This window comes from Thamnophis elegans, chromosome Z, assembly GCF_009769535.1.
Source record: "Thamnophis elegans isolate rThaEle1 chromosome Z, rThaEle1.pri, whole genome shotgun sequence".
In the NCBI taxonomy this organism is placed as follows: domain Eukaryota; kingdom Metazoa; phylum Chordata; class Lepidosauria; order Squamata; family Colubridae; genus Thamnophis; species Thamnophis elegans.
Window position 1 is genome coordinate 67,313,622 of NC_045558.1, and position 24,898 is coordinate 67,338,519.

General features: G+C 41.2%; 1 protein-coding gene across 4 annotated transcripts in view; it reads right to left on the reverse strand.

Moving 5' to 3' along the window:
- Positions 1–24,898, reverse strand: part of DPY19L1 (dpy-19 like C-mannosyltransferase 1) — a 145,287-nt gene that overhangs the window by 53,972 nt on the left and 66,417 nt on the right. For 3 of the 4 annotated variants that reach the window (XM_032234962.1, XM_032234961.1, XM_032234964.1), the window contains 4 exons: positions 22,939–23,025; positions 4,714–4,773; positions 2,813–2,893; positions 1,063–1,164 (listed from right to left, as the gene is read on the reverse strand). In XM_032234962.1, coding sequence (XP_032090853.1) covers positions 1,063–1,164; positions 2,813–2,893; positions 4,714–4,773; positions 22,939–23,025 — 330 coding nt within the window. The remainder of the gene's footprint in view (positions 1–1,062; positions 1,165–2,812; positions 2,894–4,713; positions 4,774–22,938; positions 23,026–24,898) is intronic. The other variant, XM_032234963.1, reaches the window with a different exon arrangement.

Sequence of the window (24,898 nt, forward strand, 5' to 3'; positions counted from 1 at the left end):
TCCGCAAACAATTACAGATTTTTTGGGGATTTGCGAATTTTTATTGTCACTTTATTCCCTCATTCATGACACAGCATCAGGCGGGTAAGCAGAGGGTGACACTCCTGCCACCACCATTTCTTACCCGGTAGAGAAAAGTTGAGGCCCGAGATGGGAGCTTCCCCAGCTGGAGCCAGGCGAACTTCCTGCTCTGCCTGCAGTTCAGTGCAAGGACAAATTAGGCTTCTTGCTGGGTTTCAAAATTCATATTACTTCTTGGTATCCCAGGATAGAGCCTGAAGGAGACCCCACTCGGGCCTCTCGAGGAGAGAATCACATTGTATTGTCCAAGCCTACTCAGTCACATGACCACCGAGTCATTATGGCAGAGAACCGGTTGTTAAATTATTTAAATCCCACACTGATATAAACACATCACAGGATTTAGAATCTGTTATCTACAAATCCATTGGATTCCTGTGGATTATTTTGTATAGTTAAATGATCACTTCTCATTCAGAAATAATTCTTATTTATGCCTTTCACTTCAGCAATGCACATTTGGCAAACTATTTTGGTTTGGACTGGGAAGCCTTTGGATCATAATAAATAAATACACATTTTTCTGAACTCATTTTATTTCTACTACACTAGATGGGGCTTGTTTTGAAATAGAATTTAATTGGCTTTTAAATAAGTGAAACTATTTAACTATGGTTCAATCTAACTACAAAAACAATGATGCAGAAATCTAAACAAACATTATCAAAGTAGTAGGCAGAGATAAACTGAACAGCATTTTCTTAACTTTCCCTTTAATGCATATAGTATATAAATTTCCCATGTGTGAGAATTGAGCACTTTGCCATTCATATGCTAATTATTCAGAATAGTGTTTAGAGAATTTTTGAAGTTTCTCTGCTTTTGTACACACACAAACATATATACATTCAGTCTAGTCAAAATATTGTTTTGGATGGAGGTGAGTTGGCAAAGTAGAAAAATTTCAATAAATTAGTATGTTAATCTTATTAATTGCAAAAGAATTGAAATGTATTGAATGAATGAATCAATGATACTTACTTCTTTTTCCATGAAATCAAACTCCACAGCACAAGTATACATTGATGTATCAAAATCTCTATAACCGGTAAGTTTTGCTTTTAACAAATTACTTATATGGACCTAATTGAAAAAAATGACAGTGAAACATTTGTTAGACAAATTAGTATTATGTGAGCTGTAATGTAAAATAGGGAAGTAACTATTATTGGCTGAAAACTACATTCAGTTTTGTTTGTCCTATCAGAGTACACTGCAAGAATTGGGCAGAATTCTAATTTAAAAAAAGACTAGGAAATTGGAAGGCATATATGTTTCCCTGTATTCATTTCGACATTATTTACTTCTTTCCATGAAACAGCAATTCATGTCTAGATCACTCTGTAATTAGCTCTGGGGCAGCCATTGGAGATGACCTGGAACCTACAACTAATGCAAAGTATTGTGACAAGATTGGTAGTGGAATGAATCTGCCGATTAAAAATAACACCAACCTTAAAGTTGGTGTATTGTTACTAGTAGGCTTCCATGCATATTTAAAGTGCTGTTACCTTTAAAACCCTACACAATATTGTGCTGGATTATGTGAAACAATACTTTATTGAATAGCATATACCCATCCAATCTGGTGTCCTGGAGGTGCTAAGAATCTCTGTTGTTTGTGAGGTACATGGATGTCAACAAACTAGCAGGTGTTCTTAATAATAATCTCTACTTGCAACGGTCTTCTCCCTTTGGAGGTCTTTTCCACCAAGTCTTTGGCTTAAACTAGAGGGCAAAGTAGATTTTAGGATTTATTGTTCTAATTATACTATTTTGTATTAATTATATTATTCAAAATCAAATTTTGAAATTGACTTTGCTTCTTGTTTTCCCTATTTTCCACCAGACAATTCAGGATTTGAATAGCTTAGAAATGCTGCTAAATAAATAAATAATTTAATGCTGCCTAAAATATTGCTGGTAAATCACCACAGGTACACATTTATTCTCACAACACATAAAACAATATATGGTTTTTTTTCCCCTTTTATTTGCCTAAGTTATTTGGCGTTCAATTATGCTTCCTATTCTCATTATTTATTTAAAATATGTTGATTTATGATTTCTATCATTATTACACTTAATATAAGTGTCTCTTACCCCCTATTTTTAATAATTTGCAACCAGATACTTCTGTAATTCACTGAGAGCAACGAAACATGAAACCTAGATAATTCCCAGAATCTTCACCAGCATAAAAGAGTGAAGGAAAAAGGACCAGAAGAACACCCCTGCAAAAGTTTCAGTAGCTTCTGGGTGTTAGGAACAAATGGAGGCTAAATTTTTCATTCCAAGATCAGGATATGTATTACTTGACACTTGCTTCAAATCTCCAAGGAAGAGCGCTGTGAAACTCAATGACATCACTCAGAGAGTACACCTGATACAGACATAGTTAAAGACATTTATAATCTGTCAAATAACTTACTACTGCACAATGATTGCTGTGTTTCGTAATTTTCTTCAGGTAGTACACCCCAATGAAACATAAAGATATCCAAGGAGGGTGATTAATTAATAGATTTAAATTTGGTATTAATTTATTTTTTAAACTATACTATAATACTCTATTCATAGGCATAGTTCTCAAATATATTTTTACAACTTCAAGTAAAACAATGACATCTAATATGAAATTTTAACATTATACATATTACCAGAATACAAAATATATAAAGCTAGCAAGCATTACTCTGATAGCAAACATAAAAACTAGGTTTTAACTTACGTCGTCAGATATTCCAAATATTAGACACATCAAGAATTTCAAGATAATTGTCCCAAACAGGCAAGAAAATCCTTCCAAAGCCTATAGAAATGATAAGAACAGATGGAACAGGGACAATGTCCTCCAGATTGGATCTATTACATTTGATTGCAATTTCCATAAACTGTGTTTGCATTTATTCTGCTCCTAAACTGCAAGAAAATATTCAGTCATCACTGTTTAAGGTTTGAAGGAAATACTTTAAAAATTGAGCAGTGCTAGTGACAGTAGACATTTGAAAGATTTCCACATAAGTACAACTATAATTATTATAATAAAATAGCTATTTTAATTTTACATAATTGTTTGCTCTGAATCATATTCTAATTTTAAATAAATCAGCAAGTTTTCATTCGGGATGTGCTCTAAGGAACTGAATAAAGATTTTTTTGCTTATGTTTCTCTGAATAGTCAAAATTATTGTCTTAGACATTCTTTTATTATTAAATCTAATTGTAAGCCACAATTTTACCAATTTAAAAACTAATAATTTAAAACTTGAGTCTATTGCTGCAATGAGATGCAATAGCAACCTGTTTACCCATAAATAGGAAATAAATTGAGAAAATATTTTGATGGAAGAAAAAGCAGCATGCTAGCCAAGTATTTTGCTCTGCCTGTGCTTGCAATACTGTGTTTATTGAATCAGTATTTTTTTTATTTATAACATCATTGAGTAGCTGAAATAGAATATGCAATGACATTGTAGGATGAGGGAAAGAGATGCTGACCAGGAAACAATCATATAAGAGAAGGAGGAGCTCCCAACGGCCTAGCTGTTAGAGAAAGAAAATAAAGAAGAATCCGCCTTAATAGATCAAATGTTAAAAGTGGTGATTGAAAGTTTGTACCTTCAGACTCATAAGAGTCTATTAATATAGCTTTTACAATGAAGTAGATATAGCTAATATAGTTATGTTTCCTATCTGGTTAATCCAGGAGGGCTGACAGTAGCTTACCAAACTTATAAAATATACCCTCTCCTTTTTTAATGACTGCATTCTGTTCCAACAATTTGGTTATTAAGTAAACATGTGACAGAAAGGGAGCAAATGCGAGAGGGAGAGAGTGTCAAGATCATTGATTGCTGTTATCTTATTCAGATAAAGTTCCTCATACTGTGTTCTGTGCCTGACCTTTCCCTCTTTTTTTATTCTCCCACATTGAGGAGAAATTGTTTAAATGAGCTATCTTTTCCAGAATTGCTTTTCTTTGCAACACAGCACATCCCTAAAAAATGCTAACCATGGCAATAGCACTTAGACTTATATACCACTTCACAGTGCTTTACAGCCCTCTCTAAGCAGTTTACAGAGTTAGCATATTGTTCCCAACAATCTGGGTCCTCATTTTACCCACCTTGGAAGGATGGAAGGCTGAGTCAACCTTGAGCCTGGTGAGATTCGATCTGCCAAACTGCTGGCAGCTGGTGATCAGAAGTAGCCTGCAGTACTGCACTCTAATCACTGCGCCTCCGCGGCTCTTAGTTAACCATAAGTTAACATGCTCAGCTCGGTGACTTAAATTGGTTTGGCTAGCTTACACTGCTGCTGAAACTGACCAGACCTTAATCCGTTTCATATGGCTTTTGTTGTCAGGGCACAAAGCATGATCATAAATAAACACTTTCATCAGAAAATAAATCTCATAATGATGTAAATCAGAATTTAAACAAATAAAAATGAAGATAACAAACAAATGGACAAATAGAAAAAAAAGATCAAATTTACTATTAAATCAGATAGAATAACAGATTAAATAATACAATTTATTTGAAAAGACCAATATAACATTAAAATTTATATAGTTTTAAAATCATGATACAATATCATAATATTTGTGCAATAAAATATTAAACGTACCCATGAAGGAATATTTTTAGTATACAATTTCAGGTACTTAGGGCCCAGTTCCAGAATACTCTAAAATAAGAAAATTGTTGCATTAACACTTGCAGCTTAAGCATTAGTTCCAGAATATTTCTGTAAATGTGATTCAGAAGATGAAACAATAAATAATTAAAAATGGTATCAGATATACTTGAATAAGTATAGTAAAACTATAAACATAACCTTTTTGCCAAATTGATTATTGCATAAACTGATAAGTATCATCGCTGCTAGTTCAACTTGTAGAGATTGAGTTACTAAAGTAGGCAGGCAGGATTCCATGGAATTTTAATATACATAATTTGCTTTTCATGTAATCTGACAGTCATTGTAAATTCCACTTTGTAATATATAAAACCAATTAACTTCAATTAAAATATTTTTAAAAATTTTAAGAATTAGTCTTAAGAATATTTAGAATTGTTTCAATCACATGTAAAGCACATCCATTCACTATGCATTCACAGTGAAAGAGGAAGCCAATAATATTTTGCCATCTTAATTTGATTTAAAATACAACTTATAGCTTTCCCTATGCCTATCAATGCCTTTCTTAATTTAAATTAAATATTAATATTTAAGCTACTAAATATTAGCATTAGGCTAATGATTTTATCACTGTATTACAAAACCCGCAACATTTTCTGCAAATGGTTACTTTCAGCATATCAATTTAACAAACAAATACCGTATTTTTTGGAGTATAAGATTTTGAAGAGGAAATTTTTTTCTATAAAAATTGCACTCTGCAGACCTTTCAAAAATGGCCTGTTTTTCACGAAAACTGGCCCGTTTTTTTTTTTTTTTGGTCAAAAAAATGGCTTGCATAGTCTTTAGGAGGCTTATAGAGTGCTCCTGGGGACTGGGAGGGTCAAAAACAAGCAAAAAACAGCTCATTTTCTGCCTTCCCCAGCCCCCAGGAGCACTCTGGAAGCCTCCTAAAGGCTATGCATGGTCATTTTTGCAAAGGGGGCGGGGTTTCAGGAGGCAAAAAATGCTGTATTCAGTGTATAAGATGCACCCAGATTTTCACCCTCTTAAAAAGGGTGCGGGAAAAAGGTGCATCTTATACTCTGAAAAATACTGTAATGTTCTGCACTTGCATGACATTCAGATGATGTTACAATTGAAACTAGAAATAATTTTGTATAGACTCTGAAACACATTTAATTCACTGAGCTAATAATGAAGAGATGTTCTAGAAACACACTGTCAGCTCTGGCGTGCCTGGCGGTCTGGGGCTGCCATTCTGGTGGGGGAGGCTACTGCGGGACCCTTCTGGTGAGGACAATACAACCACTGCATACCCCTTCCATGACTGATCCGAGTTGGTGAGAGGCGGCCCTGCTTGTCTTCTGTTGCTCCAACATGGTTCCGGCTGGAACAATTGAGCCGCAGTGGCAGGAACAGCTGGGAGGCAGCCACATGTGCATTGAGGTGGCTAAATAAAACAGGGAGTGGCGAGAACATCTGAGAGGTGGCCGTAGGAGCACAGGACTTGCTTCAGCAGTTCCAGTGTTGTGTGGGGGTTGTTTGTTTGTTTGTTTGTTTATTATCTTTATATGCCGCCCTTTTCCCCCGAAGGGGACTCAGGGCGGCTCACAACTCAAACCAGGGAAGGGGGATACAGACAAAAAATTAAAAAAACGACACATAACAATGCATAATTTAAAACACACAACAGTCATACCATTCGAGACGGGGGCAACAGCTCTTTAGCCCCAGGCCTGTCGGAACAGCCAGGGTTTAAGGGCTTTGCGGAAGGCCTGGAGGGTGGTGAGGGTTCGAATCTCCACGGGGAGTTCGTTCCAGAGGGTCAGAGCAGCCACAGAGAAGGCTCTCCTCCGGGTAGTCGCCAGTCGACACTGGCCAGCGGATGGAATTCGGAGGAGGCCTAATCTGTGGGGTCTAATCGGTCTCGTGGAGGTAATTGGCAGCAGGCGGTCTCTCAAGTACCCAGGTCCAATACCATGAAGGGCTTTATAAGTGACGACTAGCGCCTTGAAGTGTATCCGGAGACCAATAGGCAGCCAGTGCAGCTCACGGAGGATAGGTGTTACGTGGGTGAACCGAGGTGCACCCACGATCGCTCGCGCGGCTGCATTCTGGACAAGCTGAAGTCTCCGAATGCTCTTCAAGGGCTGCCCCATGTAGAGCACGTTGCAGTAGTCCAGAGGTCACAAGGGCGCGAGTGACTGTTGTGAGGGCCTCCCGGTTCAGGTAGGGACGCAACTGGTGCACGAGGCGAACCTGGGCAAATGCCCCCCTGGTCACAGCCGACAAGTGGTGGTCAAAAGTCAGCTGTGGGTCCAGGAGGACTCCCAAATTGCGAACCCTGTCTGAGGGGCGTACTGTTTGACCCCCCAGCCCGAGAGATGGAACACTTGGCGTGCACAAGGGCGGGGCAGTAGGAACATTTAATGGTGACGGGGAGCACTGGGAAGACAGCCCTGACTATATTTCATTGCTTTGCTTTGTAATCATTAATGATCAGTTCATGCCAGAACAGAGATAAAGTCTCTACAAACCAGCACTTCTTCTGACCTACCGGAAGCTGACATACACTCTCATTTTTTACATTATGATATAGATCAGGGCTACCAAACTCAAGGCCCACAGGTCTGATTCAGAATATCAAAGGATCAGTCCGTGATGTGTCTTCTGGCCAAAAACAGGCCTTGTAGAGGCCTCACGAGGCACCTGCAAAGCCCGTTTTCAGCCTCCCCAGTCTCCAGCAGCACTCTACCGGCCAAAAATGGGCTGCATGAAGGTGCCTCCCTGCAGCCTGTTTTTGGCCTGCAGAATGCTGCTGGAGGCCATGGAGGCTGAAAATGTGCTGTGCAGGTGCCTTGCGGGTCTCCGCACAGAATGTTTTGGCTGGCAACGTGTTGCAGGAGGCCGTTCAGGCCGAAAATGGGGCAGAAAGGAGGGACTTGTGCCCTCTTTTGGCCAGCACAGTACTATAGGAGGAGTCTGTCCCATCTCCTGCCTGCTCCCTCCCTCCTCACTGGCCCATGGAGAACTAAAATGCTGATCTGGCCCTCAAAGAAATCCAGTTTGACATCTCTGATATAGATAAGTGGCATCTGATAAAAGATTCCCTATAATTCACAAAGCCTAGGGAGAACGTATTTGGAAGAAAACTGACAAATAATGTAAACCAGAGGGCTTTAAAAAAAATCCTCAGGGAGAAGAGAGAGACAGACCAGGATAGTGTGACATCAAGCATAGGTGTCAGGTCCCAGCCAGATATTTGTTCAGGGACGCTGGAATTTTGGTGAGAGGACGGAGTAAGGAATGGAGTGATCTGTATATAAAGTTTCTGTTTCTGTTTCCTGCATTATTGTGCTAATCTCTATATGAAGTTTCTGTTTCCCTGCAATGATGTAGTGTTGGAGGGGTTTGGTTAGCATTGCTTTACATAGCTGGTTTTAAGTGGGAAGATTCAGTTCTTGCCTAGATCTCTTTTTATCACAAACCTTTCAGTAAAAGCTCCTTTTGGAACAACTGCGGGTTTTTTAAAATATTTTTTTTTCAAAACAAACACAACACATAAAATCTTCCTTCCTTACATACTGTAGAAAGTGTATCAGTTGGTTACAAAAGGTTTTTGTGCATCTCTTCCACAGTAATCAAACATAATTCATATTAACTCAAGTATTTTAACTCAAATATTTATACATGTTACCCTTGTACCTCCATTTATATTTGACTATAATTATTTAAACATCCTTCATCATAAAATATACTGAAATTTAATACATAACCACATACTGCATTTCATTTAATATTTCTAAAAACCTCCAATAATACTGAATCCTTATGTCCTATTCTAACTAAACATCTATAATATTTAGTAACAAACTTTTCTAATCCTCCTTTCAAAATCGCTGTTAGCAATTTTCATCCAGATTCCTTATATTATACCCATACATATATATAGGTTGTCATCATTATCCCTCCTTTATTTGACTATATCCTGTATCATAATGTTTTACCCCTAATAATCAAAGCTTAACTGTATCTAACTTAATTTTTTTAATTAACTTTTATATATAATCCAAAAGGATTTATAATCTTCCTTTGATAGGTACCATTCAATATTTATATCCAATTATTACTTATCATAACACCACACATTGTATACATTATTATCATTATCGATTATTTGTTTAATTATATCTATTATTACTAAATTTCACTAAGTTTAGCTAGTTTTAAGTTATATTCTTCCATCTATCAACCTGTATCTTTCCAATAACAAAACAATCTTATATCTTCTGCCATAGTATTTTAACTGAGATATTTATACATATTGCAAAGTTACCACCTGTTTCAATCTGGTGCTTATGCCCCCTCCTCCCCCATCTGCAACCATCTCATCCAACATGGACTTCGGAGCCTTGGCCTCTGGGATTCTTTTCAGGACTTATAGGAAGGGAGAGGAGCGGAGTAGCTCTCCCTCCTTTTCCTCACTGTTTTCTATCTTAAAATTGCACAAACACAGTTCTCGCGATTTTATGAATGAGGTGTGTATGGTGTGACTGCTGATGCCTGTACCCACTTTTATTAATTTTTATTACCATTGTATTTTGTATGTTTTAAATTGACTTATGTGGGGACTGTATGGGTGAGCGGCTGTGTATGTATGAGAGGACTGGGAGTACAGCCTGGTGCCTCCTCCACTGAGTGCTATTGCAGAAGTGGTAGGGGGCCCAGGCCTACCTCCCGTCCTAGAATGATTGATATAAATGACCTGCCAGAGAGACCGGAGGCTACGGGAGGGGAAATGGGGTCTACGGGTGCGGGGGTGGGTCGGAGCATTATGGTCATGATGGGGAGGGGCAGGTACAACGGGAACTTAAGGGCTAGCCATTACTGGGGAAGGAGGGTTTGCTACGTCACAGAGATCCCTCCTTCCGGCCCTGCTAGTTCCACTCCAGGGCCAGATGGCGAGAACTGTCAGGGCCCTGGTCTCAGGCTGTTGTTGCTAAATGCCAGGTCTATGGTTCACAAAGCTCCCCTCATCCGGGACCTAATATTAGACGAGGGGGCAGACCTGGCATGTATTACTGAAACCTGGCTGGGCCAGGAGGGAGGAGTCCCCCTCACTGAAATGTGCCCAGAAGGGTTTCAGGTGCTCCATCAGCCGCAACCCCAGTAAAGGGGTGGGGGAGTGGCTGTCATCATCCAAAGGTCATTAGTTCCTCGTAGGATTCCTGCTCTGGAGCTTGTCGGGTGTGAGTCCCTGTTGGTGAAGTTGGACCTTGAGGGTCAAGTGGGCTTGTTGTTAATGTACCTACCTCCCAAAAGCGTTGCAACAGCCCTCCCTGCGCTCCTTGAGTCAGTAGCCGAACTGGCGGTAGAGTTCCCCAAGCTTATGGTGCTGGGGGATTTCAACCTGCCTTCGCTCGACGAACAGTCTGATGGGGCGCAGGAGTTCATGGCTTCCATGACAGCCATGGACTTGACCCAAGTAATTCGGGGTTCGACTCACTCAGCGGGTCACACGCTTGACCTCGTATTTCTCACGGAGCAGTGGAGACGTGATCTAGATTTGAAGGGCATTAAGACCTTGCCCTTGTCATGGTCTGATCACTTCCTACTGAGGCTTGACTTTCGGAAACCAATCCCCCACTGTAGGGAGGGGGAATCGATTAGGTGGTTCCGCCCCAGGCGCCTAATGGACCCTATGGGATTTCAGACGGCGCTTGATGAAATATCTGACGCTCTCGTCCACAGTCCGGCAGAGTCCTTAGTAGCTGTTTGGAATACAGTGGCGGCGGGGGCTCTAAACCAGATTGCAACTTTATGGCCTCTCCGAGGTAGTGGATCCAGGAGGGCTCCTTGGTTTACCGAGGAATTCCGGGAGATGAAGCGCCAAAAGAGATGCCTAGAGTGCTGCTGGAGGGCTAGTAACTCTGAATCGGACCGAGCACTGATGAGAGCCTATATCAGGATCTATCTCGTGGCAATACGGGCGGCAAAATGTGCGCATTTTGCCGCTCTTATTGCAGCCGCAGAATCGCGCCCAGCCTCCTTGTTTAGAATAGCCCGCTCCCTCTTGAACGGGAGGTTTGCAGACGACCCTTTACAGGGTAGAGCTGAGGAATTTCTCCAGTTTCTGGCGGATAAAGTCGCTCGGATTCAGACGGACCTGGACTCCAATTGCACGATACCAGCCGAGGTACCAGGGGAAGGTCTTGAGCGGATTTTATGGAGTGACTTTCAACTTGTCGCTCCTGAGGAAGTGGACAAGGCGCTGGGAGCGGTGAGTGCCTCCACCTGTATACTGGACCAGTGCCCCTCCTGCCTGGTCTCAACGAGCAGGGGGTGACATGTGGCTGGCTCCAGATGATTGTTAGCACCCCTCTCCGGGAGGGATCCTTGCCGCACCTCCGAAAGGATGAGGTGGTGAGACCCCTCCTGAAGAAACCTTCTCTGGACCCAGCCATTTTGAACAACTATCGTCCAGTTTCCAACCTCCCCTTTGTAGGGAAGGTTGTTGAGAAGGTAGTGGCCTTTCAACTCCGACGGACCTTGGATGAAACTGATTATCTGGATCCCTTTCAGTCGGGTTTCAGGCCTGGTTACAGCACGGAAACTGCTTTGGTCGTGCTGATCGATGATCTCTGGTGAGCCAGGGACAGGGGTCATTCCTCTATCCTAGTGCTTCTTGACCTCTCAGCGGCCTTCGATACCATCGACCATGGTATTCTTCTGCGACGGTTGCGAGAGGTGGGATTGGGAGGCACCGTTTTATGGTGGTTCTCCTCCTACCTCTCGGACAGGTCACAGTCGGTGTTGGTTGGAGGGCAGAGATCGACCCCTAGGCCCCTCAATTATGGGGTGCTGCAGGGCTCGGTCCTGTCCCCCCTCCTATTTAACATCTACATGAAGCCGCTGGGTGAGATCATACACCGGCACGAGATTAAATACCACCAATATACGGACGATATGCAACTGTATCTGTCCGCCCCGTGCCAACTCAGCGAAGCGGTAGAAGTGATGTCTCAGTGCCTGGAGGCTATTAGGGATGGGAGCAAACAAGCTTGCACTCAATCCCGACAAGACTGAGTGGCTATTGATGCTCCCTCCCAAGGATGGTCCAGCTATTCCATCTCTCAGGCTGGGGGGTGAAATTATACGCCCCTCAGAGAGGGCTCGCAATTTGGGAGTCCTCCTAGATCCGCAGCTGACTCTAGAACATCATCTGTCAGCTGTGACCAAGGGGGCCTTTGCCCAGGTGCACCTGGTGCACCAGTTGCGACCCTATCTGGACCGGGAGGCCCTTCGGACGGTCACTCACGCTCTCGTCACCTCAAGACTGGATTACTGTAACGCGCTCTACATGGGGCTGCCCTTGAAGAGTGTTCGAAGACTTCAGTTAGTCCAGAATGCAGCCGCGCGAGCGATAATGGGTGTACCTAGGTACACCCACGTTACACTATCTTCCGCGAGCTGCACTGGCTTCCCATTGGTCTCCGGACACGTTTCAAGGTGCTAGTCGTTACTTTTAAAGCCCTACATGGTTTAGGACCTGGCTACCTGAGACCCCGCCTCCTGCTATTTACCTCCCAGAGACCTATAAGATCGCACAGACTAGGCCTCCTCCAGATTCCATCTGCCAGTCAATGTCGGCTGGCGACTCCCCGGGGGAGGGCCTTCTCCGTAGCGGCTCCGGCCCTATGGAACAATCTCCCCGTGGAGATCCGGACCCTTACTACTCTTCCGGCCTTCCGCAAAGCTATTAAGACCTGGCTGTTCTGGCAGGCCTGGGGCTGTTGATTTATCCAGCCCCATTCTGAGCTATGAATGTTGTGAATTTTAATGTCTGTTTTTTTATTATTATTATTTTTATATGTTCCCCCTTCCTGCTTTTATCTGTAAGCCGCCCTAAATCTCTCGAGAGTGGGCGGCATACAAATCCTAATAAACACTAAACACATATTTCCCTTATACCTCCAATTTTTATTTGACTATAATTGTTTGAACGTCCTTCATCATAAAATATACCTAGATTTAATACATAACCACATACTGGTGTTTCATTTAATATTTCTGCACTGAATCCTTATGTCCTTTCTAGCTAAACATCCATAATATTTAGTAACAAACTTTTCTAATTCTCCTTCCGAGATCACTTTTTGCAATTTTTATCCAGATTCCTTATATTATACCCATACATATATATAGGTTGTCATCATTATCCCCCCTTTATTTGACTATATCCTGTATCATAACATTTTCCCCTTAATAATCATAACTTAACTATATCTAATTTAGTTCTTTTTTATTAACCTTTGTATATAATCCAAAAGGATTTCTAATCCTCCTTTTATGAGTACCATTTCCTATTCATATCCAATTATTACTTATTATAACACAATACATTGTATACATTATTATGATTATCGATTATTTATTTAATTATATCTATTATTACTAAGTTTAACTAAGTTTAACTAGTTTTAGGTTATATTCTTCTATCTATCAATCTGTATCTTTCCAATAACAAAACAATCTCATATCTTCTGCCATTTGTGGTATCAATCCTCTAGTCATCTTCTTGATCAGCTTTGTATGGACTTCTCTTAGCAACTCCTTGCTTGTAAGATCTCTCATATAATCTTGATGCCCTCTTTCTGTTTCCTTGTTAAGTTTGTCTTTGATTGTCAGCAGTGTTATCAAAACTTTTGCTAGTGGAATTTCTTTCTTTAAGTCCATAATTTTATCTTCTTCTATATCTTGGCCCTTGAAGTAGATTTCCTCTCCGTTTAATTCCTCTTTCTGTATTCCATTCTTTCCATTTTCAGGAGCAAACCAATTACCATAGATATCAGCAGGTTTGGTCTCTTTATATTCATTTTCCACTTCGGTGTTTTGAGTTTCAATCACCCTGTTTTGCATTTGATGAACATTTTCAATTTTCTCATCATATTTTCTTGTTATGTGCTCTAAGTATTCCAATTGTTTTTCTTCTTTATTTATTAATTTCTGTAGTTCTGAAAGTATATCTTGCAAAGTCAAGACCTCTATTTTTTCTGGGTATTGTGTCATTCTTGACAAACACAGCAACCTTAGCTTAAAAAATTTCTCCTCTCTGATCAAATTTCAAAGGGACATCTGTGCATTCTTTTATCAGTGTGTAGCCAAAACAATGCCTTGGGGCACCAACTCAGTAATCCATGAAAGAAAAGAAGAAACGTTCCGTTTTGAATATTCAAAGAGTATTCTACTACTTTTAAGAGCGTAAACACTCTTAAAGAGTTTCTTTTTGTATATAGCCACAGGGATAAAGAGGAAAACTTTAATTTGTGAATTACAGAGAGTCACAAAGAGAGAAGAAAACTTAGTCCATCCGTTTCAAAAGGCTTGCATAAATTTGATCCATATAAATAACATTTAAAAAGTAAGATAAGCACTGTCCAAAACCATTCCAAATTCAATTCTGCCACTTGGTTCTTCTATTCTGTAATTTAAATTGGTTTTTGAGTTTTTATAGGCAGACTATTTTTTAAAACAATAAAAATTCCTCACCAGCTGAAAACACTTTCTCTTTCCATATCCTTCCATTTTGGGCTGCTCCGACTTTGTCAGCCTTCTGACTGGAATTTTTGTCACCGGCATGAAGATCTTCTCTTGCTTCTTTTGAGGATTTTGCTATATCCCCGAGATCAGCAAGACGTAATATTCCTGTTCACCGTCTCTTCGGGACGGTTTAGGTCCGTTGGGACCACCCAGTGGCAAAAGTATTGGTTGTGGTCTCAGAGCATTGAGACCACACAACCTCTTGTCGCGACATTGGCTCCTCCTCTGGAACAACTGCAGTTTTAAGTGTCCTGCTTTCTTGGGAAGATTGGAGAGGCAAAAACTGCAAACTGGTTAACTCAGAGAGGTAAAAGCCCTACCATGGGGACCGTGCATACCACGTCTGCCCAGGGTAGCGACCACAAAGAGGATGAAGACTGGGAGAGGACCCCAACCACAAATTTCAATTGTGACCCTCAATGCCTGGATCAAGGAGAACATTGTCTCAAGCACCACTGCCAAGCTGAGGTGGTCCATCAGTGTTTGGAAGATGGAAAGTTGGGATGGCAGAACCAAAGATGTCACCTTCACCCATGGGAGTCAACGACCTGGTTGAAAGGAGATGGGAGACCTTTACTACAATGATGAACTGGAAGGAGTCCCAGACTGGCCCAACCAACCAACTCCTGAGGGAAGCCATGAACCTCATGAATCCAGGATGCTCAGGTTTGCGCAGTTAGGAGTACAAAAGGGGATTACCAGTGAATAAAAGGGATCCAGGGGCATTGGCTGAAACCATGGGAGCTATTGATGTTCCAACATGGAACATTCACCTAGGACACATCTCGATGCAAAGCAAAGTTTGTGTCTTGACGATAGGAGGCTCCCCCCTTTAGAAAGGAAGGCTTGGTGTCAAATTTGGTGTCAAATTTCCAAAAGGAATCCCCAGCAACTATGATTTTTCCTCACACACATACTGACCTACGTGCAGGAGTATGGGAGGGATGTCCCTACAGAAGGTGCCAAAGTCAGGGTAGTCACCCTGGTTCTAGAAGGATCAGCTGCATGTTGGATGGTGAACCTCCATAATGCATATGCTCAAGAGCTCCATAACTTCAACTGTTTCATGACAGCCATGAGATGGAGATTTGAGGACTCCCCAGCCAACCACAAGGCTAGAGACCGCATAAGGCACATCAGACAGGGACGCCATCTAGTCATCGAGTACATCAAAGAGTTTCATGACTTGCCACGTAGATTGGCCAGAGTTGGTTCAAAGATGGCTTAAACAATGACCTGTACAATGCCTGTGTTACCCGTGGAGCCCTCGTCTGCCTACATAGCTGGTGTGTCTTGGCTGAGGAAGTGGAAATTGACCAAGCTCAAAACCAGTACCGGGCAAACTGCTCCTGGAAGAGACCCCCGCCAGAAAGGAGGAAACCAAACCTTACTCTCCAGGGAATGCCGTGCTCAGTCACCTGCTTCCATTGCAGGAAGGAAGGTCATCACACAAACAAGTTCCATTTGAGAATATCCACCCGAAAGGGAGAGAAGTAGTTTGGAGGGAAACTCTGAAAATCACCACCATGTTCCAAAGATATTGCCCTGATAACCCATGCAGTCGTTGAGTTCCTGCTGGAATCAATTATGGTGCAAGAAACTCTGACCCCTCTCGTGGAGGAACCTAGTCAGTCGGAGAGCAACTACAGAGACACTTTGGCGAATGGGGTTATCGGACCCTTTACAACCACTATAGAACTGTTAATTCAGGTAATGGGGAGAAAAGACTTAAGACATTGCTAGATTCGGGATGCATGAGAAACCTAATAAGCCCAAGTATGGTCGGAGAACTGGACATTCAACTAAGGCCACTAAAAATCCCAGTCTCATTCTGCCAAATTGATGGGTCCATTACAGGGGGTGCCCTGGCCATGTTTGCCACTAAACCACTTGAACTAATGATGGTAACTCACTCTGAAACCATTGCTTTCATTGTGACACCAGGGATGGACTGGGCTCTAGTTCTGGGGCTAATCTGGTTAAAGAAGTGGAACCCAAGGATGGACTGGACAGAGTGGCCCCTCCAATTCACTAATGATGAATTGATTCGGAACAACAACCCGACCAGACTGAAATACCGCAGAGTGAGGAGACAGCTGCGGCAAATGGACCTCTAACGGGTGTCCCCAGGGAATACCAGGATTTGATGGATGTTTTCAACAAAGCAGCCTCAGATGAACTCCCCCTCCATAGATCTATGGCAGTGGTGGGTTGCATTCTGGTACAGTGCTCAGGAGGGCCCACTCATTCACCCAAGCTCCTTACCGTGTTTTAAAGCTGTCAGCGCTTCCACGCACGGCACGTACAGCGCATGCACGACGCTTTGCTGAACAGCTGAAGCATCGTGGAGGCTTGCGGAAGCGTCATTTGAAGCTACAATGCATGCGTGCATGTGGATGATGCCGGGGCCATTCCAACCATACCAGTTGGAATGGAATCCGGAAGCCACCACTAGTCTACGAATTGTCCCATCAAGATTTTACCAATAGGATAACTACCTAAGCCAAAACTTTATGCAATGATTCCCCAGGAACTGGATGAATTGTGGCAATTCAGTCAAAAACTTTAAGGTTGGGTTCATCGAACTGGTGAGACCCAAGATGGCTGTCTCCATCCTGTTCTGGGAGAAGGACAGCTCGTTTTGTTTATGTGTGGATTATAGGAATTTAAATGCTATTTGCAAGGAATCTTTGTCCCCTATCCTTAATGAAGCACTTGCTGCCCATATGGTGAAGGGAATTTTTTCCCCCAAACTACACTTGTAGGAGGCTTATTACCGGATTAGGATCCGAGAAGGGGATGAATGGAATACAGCATTTAATTGTCCGCTAGGATGTCTCAGTCCACTAGGATGTTTTCAGCCATAGGACTCCAAGGGGCTCCTGCCATTTTCATGCAGCTAATTAATGAGGTGTTGCATGAGCATTTGTATAAGGGAGCTTGGGTTTATCATGATGATATACTGATTTATACTGAAACTAAGACTCAACATGTTAAGTTGGTGCAGGACGTTTTGAAGAAATTAAGGACAGCTAAGTTGTTTGCCAACTTAGGGCAGAGAATCTCTCACCAGGATGTGGAAATGACCCTGCAAAAGTCAGAACAGTCTTTGACTGGGAAACCCCAGTACTCGCAAACTATTGAAGAGCTTCCTGGGCTTCGCTAACCTTTATAAGCCGTTTATCCCCTCTTTTGCCCAAATACTGTTGCTGATTATAAATCTGTTAAAAATCAAGGGGATAAATAGAAACCAAGCCAACCACTGAATTTGACTTTGGATTGCCAAGCAGCATTTTAAAAGCTGAAAAAAACTCTTTTCAGCTGAACCTGTATTAAAACACCCAGACCCAGATAAACCATTTGTAATACAGGTCGATGCTAGCGATGTGGCAGTCAATGCTGTTTTACTACAAGAAAATGAAGAAGGCAAATTACAACCATGTGCATACACCTCTAGGAACTTAACTGAAACTGAACAGAGATGGCAATATGGGAAAAGGAGGCTTTTGTAGTTAGTTGGGTATTCCTAACTTGGAAACATTTATTGGAAGGAAATAAAATACCTTTCCAAATATGGACCGACCACAAGAATCTGAAAGCACTCAAAACCCCACAGAGAATGTCTCCAAAACAAGTCCAGTGGGCACAGCTTTAATTTCACTTTGAAGTATTTACGGGGTGGGAAAAACTTTTTGGCCTTCTCTAAATTATCGCAATCCAACAGTATCAAGATGGAAGTAATTAAGTCCATGATCCCAATCTCCCAATTAGCAGCTTAGGTCATCACACATTCTCAGGTGAAGAACAACTCCTCTACCTTAGACAATGCCACCACCACAGATTTCAAAAAAAGCCTTAGAAATAGATGAGTGGTTTAGTGCCAATAAATATACTTGTATAATAAAAGTGGTTAACTTGGGTTGGAAATAAGCTCTACCTCCCAGCTAGGGAATGGCTGAGAACTATGCAAGCTTGTCACAACTTCAAATTAGCTGGTCACTTTGGTTTTGTAAAAACATTACATTTACTGAAAAGGCAATTCTCATTTAAAAAGGACATAGAACGTTATGTAGCAAGCTGCCCCATTTGTGTAGCCACTAAATGCAGGCAGGGGAAAACCCCTGGTCTTCTGCAGCCAGTGGCCGACCCATCAGCACCATGGAGAGAGCTCTCCATGGATTTCATTGTAGAATTGCCAGAGAGTTCTGGAAACACAGTGATCTGGGTTGTCATAGATCTTTTCTCAAAAACAGATTCATTTGATCCCATGCCAAAAGATCTCTACAGATAAAGCCTTGGCTAAAGTGTTTTTGATCCACATTTACCGCTTGCATAGGGCCCCATGATGTATTATTTTACAGAGGGGTCCAATTCGTGTTCAAGTTCTGGAAATCATTTTTTGAATCTACTTGGGACCTAGTTCTAGTCATCATCTGCAGACAAATGGGGCCATGGAACGAATGAATACAGTTCTGGAACAGTGTTTTATTCATTACCAGCAGAACAACTAGACTGAACTATTGCCTTTTGCAGAAGTAGCCTATAATAATGCAGTTCACACTAGCACGTTTTATCCCTTTCAGAGTGGCCACAGGCAAGAATTTAATGCTATACCCAAGTCACCCTCACATGAGCCAGATATACCCTCCTTGAAACAGTGGATCATTCATTTGCAAACCATTTAGCTGGTGGTCCACAAAGCCTTGAATAAATCCAAGGCTGCCTATAAAGCACACACAGGCAAGAAACAAACACAACCTAAACCTTATAAAGTGGCGGGCAAAGTTTACCTTTCCACCAAGTTTCTAAAATCTTTGCAGCAGTCACTGTGCTGTGTGTAATTCACTGTGGAATTATAACTCCCTAAGTCATTACAGCAAGTCCACCCTGTTTTCCATTGTAGTTTATTGAAGTCTGAAGTCACCTCTGATCTTCGTGTGGCTACTACCCCTATTCCACCCCCTATTATGGTGCAGGGTGAACAACATTTTGAGGTAATAGGAAATTCCACGGGACCACTCAGTAACTGGTGGTTTGGAAACACCTCCCCTTCTCACATAATGAATGGGTTCACAAAAAACATGTGCATGCCCCTAAATCAGTATGCATATTTCATCGATTGTACCCTGACAAACCTCATTGCTTTTCTATTTCCTTTGTTTCCCCTTCCCTCTTTTGTTTTCTTTCAAGAGCACTTCCCATTTTTCTAGGGGGCGGCATGTCAGGTCCCAGATAATTCTACAGGGATGCTGGCATTTTGGTGGGAGAAAGAGGGATGGAATGGAGTGATCTGTTTATGAAGCGTTTGTTTCCTGCATTACTGTGCTAATCTCTATATAAAGTTTCTGTTTCCCTGCAATGATGTAGTATGGGAGGGGTTTGGTTAGCTTTGGTTTAAATAGCTGGTTTTAACTGGGAAACTACAGTTCTTGCCTAGATCTCTTGTTATCACAAGATTTTCAATAAAAGGTCCTCTTGGAACAACTGCAGTTTCAAGAATCCTGCTTTCTTGGGAAGATTGGAGAGGGCATAAAATAAACAGGATATGTTATATAAATAAAAGAGGGTATAGTTCAATTATGTTATCTCCAAGATTCCACTCTTGCTATACAAATTCACAGATTATAGGGAACCAACAACCTATAAAAACTAAAAGTATTAATTAAAAATGGTCAATGTAATAGACTTTACTAAAACCTAGTGGAAAAATTCAAAAAGAATAGGTCAGAAAACATTATCGGGATTGGGGAATGGGAAAGGTTCATGGGTGCCTTTATATGTGAAGAAAGATTCAGGAATCGGAATAGAGGGACCAGTTAAGAATCTTTTGATATGAATACAAGAAAAGATAAGCACAAAAAACATTACAGATTACAGGAGTTCCTCACGCAGGCCAAGGTATTAGGAAAGTACCAAGCATTATTGAATTTGTTGGTGTAAGAAGAAATCAACCCACACCCCATTATCCCAAATAAAATATTAACCATAAGGAAAACTTTAGAAATATTAGTCATAACTAAAAGCCTCAGAAATATCTGAATTGGCACAGGAAAATTGGATACTGTAAATTTCTGTCCAGAACTTTTGTCCTGGCTGCTAGACTTCATGGTTTGAAAGCTCTCCTTTTGGGAGCCCTAGTAGCTTGCAAAATCACCTCCCACCTCATGAGACACCCAAGTAAGGATGCCAGCCAAAAATCCCTAAATGATGAGCCAAAGACAACAAATACCAAGTCTACTAAGACAGGATCTAAATTGTGCAAAAGACAAATATTTCAGTAAATATTTGAATTCGCACAAAATGTGGGTCTGGTAGAAGAAATCAAGCCCTCTGTGGCTTTTAGTTGTTGATTGGAGTATTGATGGCCAGATATTAAGTCACTGTTTGTTTTCTTATGCTGATTGTTCTGACCTAGGCTTCCTGATATAGTAAAAAGCACACATTTAGTCCCCAAAACCCTCTTTTTATTTCAAAGGCTGTGAATTATGTTCATTTGCACTCCCCAATAGTTGTAACGAGTCCTACAGTAGGCTGTCAAAGTCCTTCAGGATAAGGCTGATAAGCACCCACCTTTATTCCTGGAACTGCTGCCAAAGACTTAATTGGCAATTAGCTTGGCAAGGCCATATGCAGCAAAGAGTCAGAACGGAGCTTCAGAAGGTAAACTGACCAACGTGTACTAAGTTGCTTCCTGCAAAAGCTCATGTGTTTTTGCTCCTCCTTTTATGTCCTATGGGAGGGGCCAACCACCTCCAAGCCTTACTCCTGAGTTGTCCCTTCTGTCTTAACTGTTCTTGCCTTCTGTGCATGCATGCACTGGGAACTGGAGGAGTCTGTTCCTCTGCCTTGCTGCTCTCCGACTCTGGAGGCTCCGGAGGCAGCACATAACTCTCAGATGGCCCTGACCCCCTCTCTGCCTCTGATGCAGAGCTCCTGTCTGAGCCTTCCCCACACTTCAGGACTGGCCCATGTTCCTCTCCAACCTCCTCCACAGGTTGCCGGACCACAACACTGAGGCATCCTCAGCTCCTAAGTACCTGGCAAGCTGGTGGTAAATCAGCACTCTAACTGACTGACAAGGGGGCTGTTCCCAGAGTTCAATAATTTCTCTGGCTATTTTTGTCCTTGCTTGGCCAACAATCTTAGTAGCTGCAAAATTGAAATGCATGCCTTTATTTACTGCAATGTGAGACTACCAGTGAGTTTGGGTCTCCTTATTTAACTGCTCACATTCTTGTATTCTGGTGATTTGCTTCCCCCTCATTTGTCCTACATAGTCACAGGGACAATCCATGTATGGAATCTGGTAAATTACATTAGAAATTTCCCCCACCTCCCCTGCAGTATTTCTACCACATGATTTAACCTTATATGGTAGCCTCTGGGCAGTGGACAATACCTACTTGCAGATTTCAGAAGCTGCATTCTACTGCTTCTGAAATGTTTTTCATTGTGGCAGGCTATACCTTCTTTCTTGTACCTTTCTCTCCCCAGCATGTTGCTCAGGCATCTTGTGATAAATGCTTGTGAGTAGCCTTCTGCTTAAATTGTTCACATAGGTACTTGCTCTGCAATTGTTTTGTTTGCTGGGTACTACAGTGGATTTCACCCTCCCATATAGTGTTCTGGTGCAACTCTTTTTAGATGTGGACAGTGGGTGGTTATTATTGAAACACAGAATGCATGGAGTGTTGATAGCCTTGCAATATATTATTGTAAATTGTAAATAGATTGTAAATAAATTATATATTATGGTTTCTCGGCTTCCATCTTCCTGTATTTTGAAAGCATATCTAAAAAATGGCAATAGTCTAACCATTGTTTTCCTCCACTGTGAATTGTTTATCCAGGAAAATGGAATTCAGTAAGGTATGAAAGTCTTTGAGCATATTTCTTTTGATGATGACAAAGATGTCATTCATGCCAAATTTTAGGTCTGCAATTATGAAATGCACAGTGTTCTACTTCGGATAAGACTGACTCTTCAGTGACTCCTGATACTGCGGATGATCCCATGGACATCCCTTTTAATTGCTCATATATTTCTCTTTTAAATGTGAAGAAGGTATGGTGGTAGTACTACCATGTTTCCCAGAAAATAAGTCCCAATCATGGATTTCCCTGTCACTATGTAGGACAAAAGGAGAAGAAGCTAACCTTCTTTTATTGCAAGGATTACAAGAACACAAGTGAATGGTTAGACAAGGAGATCCGAACTCATGGGTAGCCTCACACTGCAATGAACAAGGGCATGCATTTCAATTTGGAAGAACAAATCTCTAGTCCCAGTAACCGATTCAGATTGGATCCTGTCTCATATTCATGACAGTTGCAGTGATCCCATGTCATGGAATCACTTTTTGCAGCCTTCTGATAAGCAAAGTCAGTAGGGAAGCCAGAGTCAACTTAACAACTGCAGTGATTCATTAAAACAAGTATGGCAAGAAAAGTCATAAAAGGGGGCAAAGGTCATTTTAAAATGTGTTGCTTTAAAATAGAAATTTTGGGCTTTGCATAAGCTGCATGAAAAAATATTCAACTTAGATAACATGACTACTGTAATTGTACCCTAAGTAAATCATTATTGGTTATCTGTTTAATACTTACCCAGCTGACTATCAAAAAGGCAGCATAATAGGATGTCATCAACATAGAATTTCCAAACATAAAGACAAAGCATACAGCAAGTGATACCTGATGTGACATGATTAAAGATGTTAATTAAGATTACAGAGGCATGACAAATATGTAGAGTATCTACACTACAAGATATTTAAAAACAGTGTATAAAATGCTATCTTTAAAATGTTTAAAATAATATATCATTTTGACAAAATATTCAGAAATATAAATTACTCTTGATAATTGAGATTTTTTCTAACTTTATATCATTGATGACATTTCAGGTTTCAATTTAAAAATAAATTAACAACCATGTTTGTTTGTTTTTAAAAACAGCAACTAAATAACTCTTGACACTGGATTATAAGCACTTAAAAGATATTGGGGAGAGAAAGAAAAATGAGCATTAATCATAATTGAATTATTAATTCTCACTGAATCATTGAATCAACAGACACTATTTCAGTGACTGTTGATTCAATGATTCAATGAGGATTAATGATTCAATGAGGATTAATGCTCATTTCTCTCTTTCTCCCCCATCATCCATTTTTTTATTGTTTCAGTGACTGTTCAAATTTACAAAGGTGCTTGAATGAGGAGGACCTAGGAGAGGTACTCATAGTTGATACCATTGAATTGTAATTTGGGTGCTTGCAATCAGCATGCAACTATGTTGCAGTATCCTGTAATCACCTGATCACTATTTGTGAACATCACTGTTGCTTCTTACAAATAAAATACAAGGGAATCAAGAAGCAGTGACAACTGTCACAACTTATGAGTGTAATTGCAGGTTCCATTGTGGTCATAAATTAGGGACTACCTGTATTAATAAAATCTTGCAAGCCAGAGTGACCCTTATCTTCCCTTCTTGTTTTATTCCAATAGGTAAGGGAGAAGCCTGCCTGAGTCTCTTCTGAATGCTATTCTGATTTACAGGAATTAAAGAATGTTTTAGCCCTCTTTGATTAAGTAACAATTCTTGTATATTTCTGTCAGAATACTTCTCTTACATTTAATGTTACCTTAAAAAGTGAGATAACATTTTGTTATTAATAAAAACAACAACTTAACATTCTTTTGAGAATAATCATAAGTACAAACAGAATGGGTGTTGGTCCTTACCTGATACGCTCATTCTCTGTGACGTAGAGACAGCAGCCAGACTGGGTTGCTCTGTCCAGTAAGCAATTGGACTGAGTCTATACTAGTGATGTCATCTGGTGACTCCTCCCAGATTAGATGAAGTAGACTATAGACTCAAGTGAGAATTATGAAACAAAAATAACTCTGCAAAGCAAACTCTCTCTCCTCACAAAAAATAAAGCGCAACTTAAAGCACATTAGGGTGAGGCTGGCTGCTGTCTCAACGTCACAGAGAATGAGCGTATCAGGTAAGGACCAACGCCCATTCTCATATGATCGTGGAGAAAGCAGCCAGACTGGGACATACCAAAGAATGGGCTGTCTACAGGGTGGGAACAATAGAGTAAGGATTGCTAGGGGCACATGTACTTGCTGCAGCACTCTGCGGCCAAAACATGTATCAGCCGTTGCATACTTGTCTAATTTGTAGTGACGGATAAAAACCGTGGGAGATGTCCAAGTGGCTGCCCGACAAACCTCTTCCAAGGAAGCCTGTGTAGACCATGCTGTCATAGTTGCCGCATTCCAAGTAGAATGGACTGTAATGTTCTGTGGGATCTGTAAGGACTGAAATTCATAAGACATCTTCATACAGGTCCTGAGCCACAGCCCAAGACTCGACGGGGAGGCCTTGTTTCCTAGGATCAGGAAACCATTGACAGCAATTTCAATGATATGGACCTCATTGGTTCAAATGGGGGGAGGGAAGAGCCCTCAGGGCCTGTGGTAAATCCCAAGTGGAGTATCTATGGATGACAGGAAATCGGAGGTTTGAGGCTCCGTGGATGAATCTCCG